The 12971-nt window shown below is 49.1% G+C and overlaps 1 protein-coding gene across 1 annotated transcript in view; it reads right to left on the bottom strand.

Moving 5' to 3' along the window:
• Positions 1-512: 512 nt before the first annotated feature.
• KCNB1 (potassium voltage-gated channel subfamily B member 1) overlaps positions 513-12971 on the bottom strand; it is a gene marked incomplete at its 3' end in the record, with an annotated part of 102019 nt that continues 89560 nt past the window's right edge. The window contains exon 2 of the mRNA XM_081255981.1: positions 513-2522. Coding sequence (XP_081112107.1) covers positions 513-2522 — 2010 coding nt within the window. The remainder of the gene's footprint in view (positions 2523-12971) is intronic.

Genomic DNA, 12971 nt, shown 5'->3' with positions numbered 1-12971 from the left:
TAGCCTTCTAACAGTGGGATCCATCCAGCAGGTGATGGACAGAAGTTCCTAGAGGTGGCCAGGCAACACCCAAAACCAAATTGGTCAACCCACTCTTTTAACACCAGCCACTTGTTCCTGCATCCTTCTCCAGCTGAAGCCAGGAGGGATGGAGAATTTGCCCTCAGAGGCTGTGATGGAAAGCCACGAGAGAAGAATGGGGAGTAGGTGGCCTTGGTTATGTCTAGAACGTGGTAGTGGTGGCTGTGAGTTCTGCTCTTGTCATCTTCCAAAGAGGGTCGTGGAGCTGTTACAAGGAGGCGCCATACCCTGTGGATTGGCCAACTTCACTCTGATGCACCCGTTAATGGCTCTCAAGGTTTAACGGGAGCTTTCCCTGGTCTCTCTTCTTTCTGGGGGCTTTGCAGAGCCTTTCTGTTGCAGAGGTCATGCAGAAAAGCTCCACGGCAGGTAAGCTGAACAGCACTCCTCTTTGGACCCTGCCACAAGTCTCTCCTCCGTGTGGAGGTGGTTCAGATGCTCTGATCCCGTGTGCTTCCATGGGCTCCTCCTCCCGGCAACACGCGGACGTCGGGGGAGATGTGGTTCTCAAGCTTGCACTTTTCCTGACCACTGGGAGTTTTTCCAGTCAATGCTTCTGTAGAGTAAATACAGTTCTGCCTTAAGAACTTAGGGGAGGTGGGTAAGGGGGAGCTTTCAAAGTGGTTCTTCTCTGATCTTGTCCTGACACTGAAGTTGGGACTAGTGTTCCCATGGAGGCTCTTGGGGGGGCTGGAGTCCACACTGTAGAGCGCTTGCCCCTCATCATCTGTGTCCGCATCAATGTACTGGTGGACACCTGCTTCAAAGTTGAACGCTATTGCTGTGTGTTTCTCTGGCGACCGGGGGGGTGTCTTAGCACTTGCTGTGGTGTAGATGGAGGACTCTGGACTCAGCACAGGCCTGTCCAAGAGTGTGGCACACTCCAGCCCAGCAACAGCTGCCGCAGCACCCCCCCGGTTCCTAAGGGGGTCATGGTACATCCCCAGAACGGGGACTAACGGTCTGGGATCCCCCTCCATGAAGTTGACTTTAAGTGCTCGAAGCTTCAAGGGGTTGGTGGTCTTCATGGAACTCTTGGGGCTCTCAATGAAGAAAGCAGAGGGATGGCTGGCATCAGGGGTGGGGTTGGCCTCCACAAACCTACCACCAGTGGCACCCAGAGCTCCCTGCCAGCCAACCTCTGGGGCCATGCCACCTCCAGTTTTGCTGGGGAGTGATGCCAAAGGGCTGTGGGAGAATCTGGTGGCTTCAGGGAAGTCTGTGGCGCAGCTAATGAAGCTATCAATGCTCGACATGCTTCGCATGTCAATGACCCCTTCTGTACGAGTGGGCGGAGGGGCTACGGGGCTGGGGATACTCTCCATTTCAAGTTCTTCCTTTGGTTTGCTCTGTGTTGCTGGCTCCTTAGTATTGAGGATGGGCTGAGATTGTGTCTTGGCCATCTTATTGTACATGTCTTCCAACTGCTGGACGTTCAGGTGCTGAGGACTAGAAGATGATCTGGCCTTCTCAGGGGATCCCTGCTCCTTGGTTTCAAAGGACTTACTGGAGCTGGTTTCGGACAGTGTCCTCTTTGTCCATTTCCATTTGTTGGGAGACAAGTGGTTATCTTGCACTTTGTCTTTCTGACCCATGTTCTCTCCACTTTTCTCAACCACAATGTCCATCATCTCGATGCTCCGGGGGAATGCATCCTTCATGTTCATGGATACGATGCTGCCATTTCTCTTGGCTCTCTCCAGAGCCTCTCTCCGCTTGATTGCTTTCTCCTGCCTCTTCTGTTCCTTGTAGAACTCAGAGAAGTTATTGACAATGATGGGGATGGGAAGAGCAATCACCAGGACCCCTGCAATGCAGCAAAGACCCCCCACAATTTTCCCCAGGAGAGTCTTGGGGTAGATGTCTCCATACCCAACGGTCGTCATGGTGATGGTGGCCCACCAGAAAGAGGCTGGGATGCTTTTGAACTTGGTGTCATCCTCATCCTTCTCGGCAAAGAAGACAAGGCTGGAGAAGATCATGATGCCCATGGCAAGGAAGAGGATGAGCAAGCCCAGCTCATTGTAGCTCCTCCGCAGAGTGAAGCCCAAGGACTGGAGGCCAGTGGAGTGACGTGCGAGCTTAAGAATGCGGAGAATACGCATGATGCGGAAGATCTGGACCACGCGGCGGACATTCTGGAACTGAAGCACGCTCTTGTTGGATTCAGTGAGGAAGATGGTGACATAATATGGCAGGATGGCCAACAAGTCAATGGCGTTGAGCGGGCCCTTGAAGAACTTCCACTTTTTGGGGGAGGAGAGGAACCGCAGCAGGTACTCCATGGTGAACCATGCAATGCACACGGCCTCCACGTGGGCCAGCTGGGGGTTGTCTGTGGTCTGGCCAAACTCATCAAGGCTCTGCAGCTCGGGCAGCGTGTTGAGAGACAGGGCAATGGTGGAGAGGACGATGAACATGATGGAAATTATGGCAAGGATCTGTGAGGAGAAGAGAGTGGAATTTAGTTATCAACTACCAATGGGATGGTCACCCTAATACTCTGGGTCTGCAGGACATTCCTCAACATTCAAGAGCATTTTCATAGCTCACTAATTACCTAATGACTGGATGTTTGAGCTAAAAAGATTATTTATTCAAATCCATTTATCATACAGACGTGGAAACTGAGGCCCAGAGCATTGAAATGATTTAAAGCTAATCATCAAGCCCAGGGGTCAATTTTTTCTATAAAGGGCCAGAGAGTATATCTTTTAGACTTTGAAGCCCATGAATTCTTTGTTGCAACCACTTAATTCTGCAGTTATAGCATGAAAACAGCCTTAGATAATACATAAACGAGTGAGCATAGCTGTTTCAATAAAACTTTATTTACAAAAACAGGAAGTGGGCTGAATTTGACCTGCAAGCCATAATTGGCCGTCTCATGATCTAGACCAGTGGTTCAAAACTATTATGGGGTGGGGTACCGCTTTCCCGACATTTTACTAATGATAATATCAATAGTTACCCTTTATCAAGCGTTCATTGTATTCGAGGCACGATGCTTGTCACTTTCCATGCAATTCCTTATTTCGTTCTTACAACAACCCCATTAAGTTGTACTTCCAATGAAAAGATGAGGAAACCTAGGATTCCAAAGCTAATAAGTTGCAGAGCCAGTATTTTAACCTGGGTCTGTCTGACACCAATACGTGAGCTCTTAAGAATGTGTTAGAAATGAGATGAAAGCTACAGACCTTTTTGCTAAACGCTCAAGGTTTTGCAGATGATTTTCAGGGAGGCCTAGACACCCTGGTCTCATGTTATTAACTCCTGAGTGTGACTATGAATTTTTGAGGCTAAGGATCACAGCTTAACTACCTTTGAGTCCCCTGGATCAAGAAGAGGGTTTGGTCCAGGTGTTTGGGCTCACTGGATGTTTGTTGAATTTAATGGAGCCTAGGCTAGTCTACAGCTTATGCAGAAATGCAAGCAGATGTAATAAATTGCTCTAGGGTCTTTTTGTCAAAAATACAAATCCAGTCACATCACTCTCCTGCTTAATAAATTTCCAGGACTCTTCAGGAAAACATCTAAACTCCTAAACTTATCTATCAGCCCTCCTCACCACCCCCCAAAAGCTGTCCTCTTCTCATAGGCTTGTGCCTCCCTTTCTGCTGCCCCTGCTAAAGGGCAGTGGGTGGGGGTGGGGTCTCCATGCTTGTATCATTTGATCCTGGCTGCCTCTGAGTGGCCCAGAGAGGGACAGAAAACCCAGGCTGGGCTGAACCAGTCCACCATGGAAGATTTGAGTTCCGGGATCCAGGGGTGAGTGGGTTATGGGGGTGGTGAGCCTCTGAATTAAATGGTCAAGTACAGTCCAGGCCTGAACCAGCTTCATGATAAGCCCAAGCCTCAAGCAACTTTTCACCCACGTTGTAGGGGATCAGAAAAACCATAAAGAAATCAGAGAGGGGCTTCCCTGGTGGCGCAGTGGTTAAGAGTCCGCCTGCCGATGCAGGGGACACGGGTTCAAGCCCTGGTCTGGGAAGATCCCACATGCCGCGGAGCGGCTAGGCCCGTGAGTCATGGCCACTGAGCCTGCGCGTCCGGAGCCTGTGCTCCGCAATGGGAGAGGCCACAACAGTGAGAGGCCCGCGTACCACAAAAAAAAAAAAAAAAAAGAAATCAGAGAAAGCTGAACCTTTTAGAGAAGCCAGAGATTAAAGGGCAGAGGCAGAGAGGAGGAGCAGAGAGCACACAGGAGATTTGAAAAGGGTGTAGAGGGCCACAGTTAAAAGCTTGGGCTCTGCTGTCAGGCTGTTTTGGATTCAAGTCTCAGTGCTTCCACTTCCTTACCTTTAGTCAGGCATTTAACTTCTCTAAGCCTCAGTTTCTTCATCTGCAAAATGGGATGATAATGACAATATCTATCTCAGAGAGCTGCTGTGAAGATTAGATGTGTTAACACATGCAAAGCACTCAGGACAGGTTCCAGCAGCACCTAGTGAATGTCTAATAAATGTTAGCTGTCATCACAGGGGAAATAGCTCAGCCCACACCCTGTCAGCCCAGAACACCCAGCCTCGGAGGGGCCAGCTAGTCTTTGCTTCTCGCCCTTGTTCTGAAATTGCCTGCCGTATCCTGAAAGTAAATGCCGCTGCTGCTTGGGTGAGTGTGAGAGGGTTCTGTCCCCTGCAATAAAATCAGGACACATGGTTGCCGAGTCTCTCTGAGTTTGACTCTGACCCCTCTCTTTGGCCTCTCCTGCCACAGGTTCCCAAACTTCACGCTCCCCTAATCACACACTATTGTTGGTCAGTTCTGCAGGTCTGTGCCTCTTCCTCTCTGTCCAGTGAATTCCAATCCATCTTTTAAAACCCAGCCCACATGGCCCTTCCCTGCAGAGGTCATCCCTAGAGGGGCCAGCCACTCCATTCTCTGGGCTCCCTCGTCATTTTGCCAGCCTTGGGGTTCTTAGCACACACACTACAGCCTATTACAGGGGTGTGTGTGTGTGTGAATGTGTCCATCACTGCCCAGAATCTGTAAGCTTTGGGGGGACAGGGATGGATTCTGAGATTCACCTCTGCACCCACAGCACCTAAGGCAACAGGTTTTCATGGTGTTTCTTGGCTGTGGCTCAAGTTCACGGCCATTTATGGGTCCGGTGGCCTTGGGCATTGCAACTTTCCTTGCCTCAGTTTCCTTATTTGTAAAATGGGGATCATCCAGTAGTTCTTAACTGGGGATGATTTTGACCCCTCCCCCTTCCCTTGGGGACATTTGGCAAATCCTGCAGAAATTTTTGGTTGTCACGATTTGGAGGAGGGGTGATACTGGCAGCTGGTGGGTGGAGCCAGGGATGCTGTTAAATACAATGCAAAGGACAGTCCCCACCAAGGAAAATGATCGGGCCCCAAATGTTAATAGTACCAACGTTGAGAAGTTCTGGGATATACCAGTAGTCAGTCCCTCAGGAGCTGCAGAATGAGGGGAAAGAGCTGTCAGCACAGAGCTAGGCACAGAGTGGCTCTGACCTTACAGAGCAGCCAGCTGGGACCTCGGGCTGAGCCCCTGCAGTGGAGCTGCTACAGTTTCTGACTCCTGGCCCTGAGGGCAGCTGCAGGAGAACGGAGCAGATTCCTGGGGAGTCTGTTCCTTTAAGAGCTGGGAGATCTCATTTCCACCAGAGGCTGGCAGGGGAAGCCAGCTCCAGTTTCTAACCCCCAGACAACTCCAGGGAAGGCCCACATAACTGATGTCTGCTGACAGATGCATGAATTATGCACCCACCTATTGTACAGTCCTTAGCGCTGTTATTCTAAGGCAGGCACCCCCTCCTTGTACCCCAGAAAGTGCTCTCCCCTCCCGTCCTCTCAGCCTGAGGATGCTTAGGAAAGAAGAAAATGCAGGCAGAGGCCTCACTGCACCCTGGAGGGGGGTGTCCGCTGCTCAGGGTTGGGTTGGGAGGGTCAGAGGGTGCCAGGCCTCCTGCCCTGGCACATGCGCTCATCAAATAGCACTTGTGCTAATGCAGTGTGACCCACCCTTCCTAGCCCTGCCCACAAGACTGCTTTCTCTTCCAGACCCGCTGAAGCCCTTAGGGTCAGGGTTACACTTCCTGACTGGGGAGCTCCTGAACATGAGTTAAACCCTCTGTGCCTCAGTCTCCTCATCTGTAAGACGGGGGTGGGTCACTGCAAGGTGGCAAAGAGAATTCAATGAATTCATAAGGCCCTTAGATCAACTTTTATTGCTTTTATTATTTCACAGCATTATATTTATTTATAAGCCGGTTGGACTTGGCTCTGAGCAGTAGTGTTATTATTCCCACCTGGCTGAGTGGCCTTGGACAAGTCACTTCCTCTCTCTGAGACTCCATTTCTTTATCTCTAAAATGGAGATGAAAGTAATTGAGCACCTACCACATAACAGCCACGTAATATATTTTTTATGTTATTAAATTATTATTTGGATAATTTATTGTCACCCTTACCTCCAGCCTCTGGACTGGTTGCTTCTGGAGGTCCAGGACTAGGCCTGTGAACCCCAGTGCCTGGCTAAGGCAGCAGACATCCTCTAAACAGTCTTGAACCCAAATGAACAGTGTTGATTTGGTCTCTGGGACGGGCTGCAGGGATGGGGGACCAGCCAGGCCAACAATGAGTCCTCCCGGCCCCAGCTCAAACCCCTGGCCAGGTCCCTTCATTTTCAGCCTTGCTTTCCTGGATCTGAGCCCAATCGGGTTTGGGCAGGACTCCAGGAACCCAGGGAGCAGAAGCAGGAAACAGGACCAGGACTCAGAGGCTGTCCCCAAATTCCCTCCCTGCGATGAGGTTCTGAATCCTGCAGCCTACTTGTCTGCACCAAGCGTGGGAGGGGGCTTTGGTCCTCTGAGAGAAGAGATTAGCAGGTAGGGGTACCCAGGGGGGAATCAAGGGTTCTGGAGCCAGGCCTTTCTCATTCTAAAAAAAATTGTTGGCTCTGGTGGTTAATCACAGGATGCCTACCTTTGGCTCCAGCAATAAACAGGCTGTTTATCATTTGCTCTGAACACTTCCCTGCTCTTCCAGGAATATGGACAAGGCACAGAACGTCTGTGCAGAAAAGGGTCCAGGCTCCTTTCTGGAAGGATGGGGAGACTCAAGCAGAGAAGGGAAGGGACTAGTCTATGGTCACACAGCCCATTGGGGTCAAGTCTGTGCAGCAACACTAGAAGCTCTGGCCAGCAGAGAGCTGCACCTAGTGTTCAGGTCCTGCAAACTGTTTTCATACACATCTATCTTCCCAGCAGCATTATTTGTAAGAGGCAGAAAGTGAAATCAACCTGAATGTCCATCAACTGATGGATATACAAACTGTGGTCTATCTATACAATGGAATATTATTCAGCCATAAAAAGGAATGAAATACTAATACATGATACGATATGGATGAATCTTGAAAACATTATGCTGAGTGGAAGAAGCCAGACAGAAAAAGCCACATAGTGTATGATTCCATTTATATGAAATGACCAGATAAGACACACCTATAGAGACAGAAGGCAGGTTAGTTGTTGCCAGGGTGGGGACAGGGATTAACAGTTAATGGGCATGAAGGATCTCATGGGGATGATGAAAATGTTATAAAATTGATTTAGGATGATGGTTGTACAACTTGGCAAATTTACTGAAAAATCATTGAATTGTTCACTGGAAATGGTGAATTATATGCTATATAAAATTAGCCTCAATATAAGTTATATAAAAAGTTGCTTTCCATAAAGAGTATCCCATTGCTTTTAATCCTCACAACCACATTGATGGGTCACAGGAGAGAAGCAGAAAGCTGAGCAAGCTACAGCCCTGCTGTAAACCCTGAAATGGCTCCCCATGAAGGTCCTATCCTTTTGCATTTAGTTGGCATATATTTACTGAGCACTTACTAAGTGCTATGCTCTTTGCTGGGGATGCAGCATGGATAAGAAAGACAATTTCCCTGGCCTTAAGGAACTGGTAGGGAAAGGCAGACAAAAAACCCCATAAACTAATAAAGGAGCAAGATGATGTCAGATAGTATTATGTGCTACATGTTACTGAGAAAAACAAACCAGGAGTATCAGTAGAGAAGCACTGGGGGTGTCCACATGAGGTTGGGTGGTCAGGACAGGCCTTTCACAGGAGATGTGCTGGTTCTGAGACTTGAAGGTGAGGAGTATGTCATTCAAAGATCTGAGCATTCCAGGTACAAGCACAGCATGTGCAAAGGCCCTGGGGTGGAAATGAGCTTGGCATATCAAGCAACAGAAAGAAGCTCAGTGTGGGTGCGGCTGCGTGAGCAAGGCGGGGAGTGGGAGGAGATGAGGTCAGAGAGGCAGGAGGCATAAAAAGGAGATTTGGCTTTTGTATTAAGTCCACCTTTCTTCTCTCTCCAGACCATTTCCTCCATTTCCCACTGCGTATTCCATTATGAATCCTGGCAAAACCACTTACAATTCCCAAGCCATGCTGCCATGGTTGCTCACACCTCCAGATCCTTGTCCACGCTGTTCCTTCTGCCTGGAGTACCCGTCCTCCCCTACTTCTCCTGGCTGATTCCTACAGCCTGTTCTGGCCTCAGCTCAGAAGCCACTTGCTCCAGTGAGCCCTCTCTGACTCCCAGTTGTGGGTTGAGAACACCCACCCTCTGGACTCTCACAGCCCTTGAGTTTGGCCCTTCATGGCACTGATCTTTCCAAGCTGGAATTTTCTCCTCTGTGTCCCGCAATAGAATCTCAGCTGCATGAGGGCCCAGGCTGGATTTGTCTTGCGTTGCTGTAACTCCAGCTCCTGAAACAGTGCCTGGCACAGAGCAGGAGATCCCTAAATAGTTAATAAATGAATGATCAAGCAAACGAATGAAATGGAGGCTCAGAGAACGAAGTGACTTTTCCAGGGCCACACAACTTGCAAGGAGTAGATCTGGGACTCCAGTTCAGGTCTGTGAGTCTCCCCAAGACGTTTTCAAGGACGTAGGAGGTGGCAGTTTCTGGACCATCAAACCTTTCCCTCCTTTTATGGTGCTTCCGCTTCCCCAGCTTTAAGGGGGGATTACAGATGGGGAGTTTTAATCAGAAGGGTCACTGGCGCAGATCCGATTAAGGGGATTGGGAGCAGGCTGATGGGTTTGGCTCCCTCTTCTACAGGTAGGGGCCTCTGGTGGGGGGGTTGGTGAGAAATTGGAGTCAGGAGCCTGCAGGGGGTGCTCATGGGCACAAAGGGACAGGAATCCAGGGACAATAGAGGATGAAGGCCTTGGGGTGAGCCAGGCAACAGAGGCCTTCACCGTGAGAAGGCAACCGAGACACAAAGGTGGAAATAGGGCGCAGTGACATTGCTGGGGGTGTCCCAGGCGTTATAAACCAGAGGCCTTGGGGCTGAGAAATTTATTTTTACTTATTTGTCCAAGTTTCCAAATTAGGAGATTTCCCATAAAAATCTAGATTTTCAGATTTCCCTTGGAACGTCACATGCTGTGTCTACACGTTCAACCTGCATTCCCCGTGGCAACAACTTGCTGGCGCTAAGGAGTAGCTGTCCCTTTAGACAGGGCACGGGCTCCCCAGTGTCCACAGGCCCCTTCACTCCTTTCATTATCTGTCAGGTCTCTGTAGGTGTTGGGTTTGCCCCCGGACCCACTGATATGATATTGAAGACAGCAACACTTACCTGACCTGCTATCATATACGAAGAACTTTCCAGACAAGACCTGCATCTAACTGCACACGCCAGGAGCCTAAGGGTCACACTTGCCACATCCAACCCCATCCTTTGCCTCCATATCCAAACTGTCACCAAGTGCTATCCATTCTGGCTCACAAACATCTCTGGATCTGTTCCATTCTCTCCACCTGCTAAGCCATAACCCTGTCCCAAGTCACCTTCACCTCCCATTGGACCACTGCAAACTGACCTCTTTCTGGTGTCCCCAAAGCCACTAGATGTCCCCAATATCTATTCTTCCCTCCTTTCATTGTAATAGAGTTTTAGCGGGACAAAGGGTTACCCAGAATGAAGACTACATTTTCCAGCTTCCCTTGTAGTTAGATGTGGCCATGTGACTAAGCTTGGCCAATGGAATGTGAGCAAAAATGATGCTTGCCCTCTCTCCTCTTCCTCCTTCTTGCTGGAGGGGACGCAGATGTGATGTGCAGAGCTGGAGCGACTATCTCGGATCTGAGAGGGAAGCTAACCCCAGCCCTGGACTGGCCCTTTACTGAAGAAGTTTGCCAGCTCCCGGTCTACCTCATAACATTCATCTTGTTTAAGCCACTGTATTTTGGGGTCTCACAGTTCCAGTCACTTAGTCTATACCCTGCCTAACTCTCCACCCTCGTCTTGTTCCATGCTCCCCTTTGCTTTCTCATCTCAGGCGCATTAGCTTTCCTTTGGTCCCTCACAGTCTCCATGATCCTTCTTGCCACAGGGACTTTGCTCATGCTGTTCCTTCTGCCTGGAATGCTTTTCCCTCCACTCTGCTTGGTTAACTCCTACTCATCCGATTTTCTTAGCTCAGCTCAGGCATCACCTCCTCAGGGAAGCTATCCCTGACCAGGTCAAATTCCTAACTGCAGGCTCTAGTAGTACTATGCCCTTCTCCTCATAATGCTGTCCAAGTTGCAATTTTACAATAATGCTCACCTCTGTGGAATGTAAGCAACTGGAGGGCAGGGGCTGTGTCTAAATAAAGAATGTTATTTCATCCCCCAAAGAATCTGCAGGGTGTGCTGTGTTCCCTCCCTCCATTTAATAATTGGGAAAACTGAGGCTGAGGAAGACTATATCCAAAGTGACAATTAAGGAAGTGGCAGAGGCAGTGTTTAAATCCACATCTACTAGACTCTGAAGCACCCACCCCACGTTTTTTTTTAAACACTGAGGACCTTTCTTATCCCAGCATCCTGGGGTCTGGGTTATGGTTTTTAATGTATGCCCTCACTTGAACCATCTTCCCTAGGTGACCTGACTCTTCCCAAAAAGCTCTGGGTTGGGTACCCTTTTCCTATCAGGTCAACTAAGTTCTCATAAGCTTTGCCAAAGCAGGAATTCTAGAAGCTGGTGCTGTTACAACCTCCTGCCCATCTGAGGACAATGTCTCCGATGGGGGTGGGAACTTGACTCTGATCCCTATAGAGGGAGGAGGTGATGACGAGAAACGTGGGGCAGTGTCCTTCCTGCCTGAGTGATCGCCAAGTCCTGATATTTGCTGAGGGCATGCGGAGCTGAGGAAGGGACTGTCAGTCTTAACGGTGATGAACGGCATCAGTCCATCCCTGCTGCAGAGAGCAGTGTTTCGAATAAAAAACAAGGAGCATAGGGCTTCCCTGGTGGTGCAGTGGTTGAGAGTCAGCCTGCCGATGCAGGGGACACAGGTTCGTGTCCCGGTCCGGGAGGATCCCACATGCCGTGGAGCGGCTGGGTCCGTGAGCCATGGCCGCTGAGCCTGCGCGTCCGGAGCCTGTGCTCTGCAACGGGAGAGGCCACAGCAGTGAGAGGCCCGCGTACCACAAAAAAAAACCCCAAAAAAACAAGGAGCGTAGGAGATGTTAGGCAAGGGCAGTTGTCCACAGGCTCTGCTCAGCCACAAACCTGTCCTCTTGCCCCTTGCGTCTGACAGGATAGGGAGTGGGAAGGGTAGTCTCTGAGAGCTTGGCTGAGGTGGTTGGGTGGCTGAAAGTAACTAACTGTGTTAGTCTGGATGCTGGGATTGGGTACCACTCTGGCTAATGTCAGAATGATGGCCCTGTGAGTGGTCATTCTGACAATAGCCAGTTTGGCTGGTTAATGCCCAATATACATTTAGAAAGAGTCATTTGGGTGACTTAACAATAGTTCTTTTTCATCTAGCATTTTAGTCTCACTAGAGATTCATATTGAGGTAAAACGGATGTGTGGATAGTCTAGAGGCCTACTTTCTAATTCTGGCTTGGCACCCTTAGGCCAAGTGTCTTCACATCTCTGATCTTTTTCATGCAATATCCACTGAGGGTCTGTAGCTGCCGGAATGGAGGTCTCATGCTCAGAGGATGGAGCTACTGGATTCTTGAGTCACCACTTGCAAGAGAGCTGTGCGGGGTTGTTACTGGATCCTCAGTGGGAATCACATGAGTCAGAAATAAACTTTGACGTATACAGTCATGAGACTGTGTGTTCGTACGCACTGCAGCATAATCTAGGGTATTCTAATTCATCCGGTTGAGTTGGAGTGCAGCTTCTATCCTCTGGTTTTAGCTGAACTAGTCCTTGCACACAAAGATGAAAGGCTTACAAAGATCTTCGCAAAGAAACAACTGCTCGGAGATAGTATGAATAATCCAAGCCCAGGAGAACATCAAGACAATAGCTAAACTGATACTTCTCCTCCTGGTATGAGTCCTTCAACAGTAACAAGGTGAGGTTAAAAACAATGATGATCTCGTCATGTCATCATTATCAGGGAGACTCTGTAATATGGGTTTTCATCCACTCTCTTTCACGGTGAGCCCTGGCTTCATTCACTCATCACATAGAGGAAGAAGGCAGGATACGTGAATAAAAAAAAAATGAATGAATGGGCTAGGTCCAGCGGGACGGAGGTACTAGAATGTACTGGTTAAGAACTAGACCTGCATTTTCATCCCAGCTTCTTAATTTTCCAGCCATGAGACCTTGGGCATGTTACTTAGCCTCTCTGAGCCTCAATTTCCTCATCTCTGCGATGAGGATAACCAGTTCCTATTTCACTGAGGATTCATTGAGACGATGGCTGGCACACAGTAGAGGCCCAGTGAATGTTAACTGCTCATTTTTTTAAAAACTGGGAGGAAGACTTCAGCTCGATGTAAGACTATACTAAGGTGGCAGCCGTTACAATTAGTTATTATTATTTTTCATTGGAGGGAGGCCAAAGGGTGGGTATCCCTTACACAGCTGTGTAAATTTACA

The sequence above is a fragment of the Mesoplodon bidens genome, assembly GCF_964165515.1.
Source record: "Mesoplodon bidens genome assembly, chromosome: 15".
In the NCBI taxonomy this organism is placed as follows: Eukaryota; Metazoa; Chordata; class Mammalia; order Artiodactyla; family Ziphiidae; genus Mesoplodon; species Mesoplodon bidens.
The sequence above is the reverse complement of the archived record's forward strand: the minus strand, read 5'-3'. Positions and strand labels throughout refer to the sequence as shown.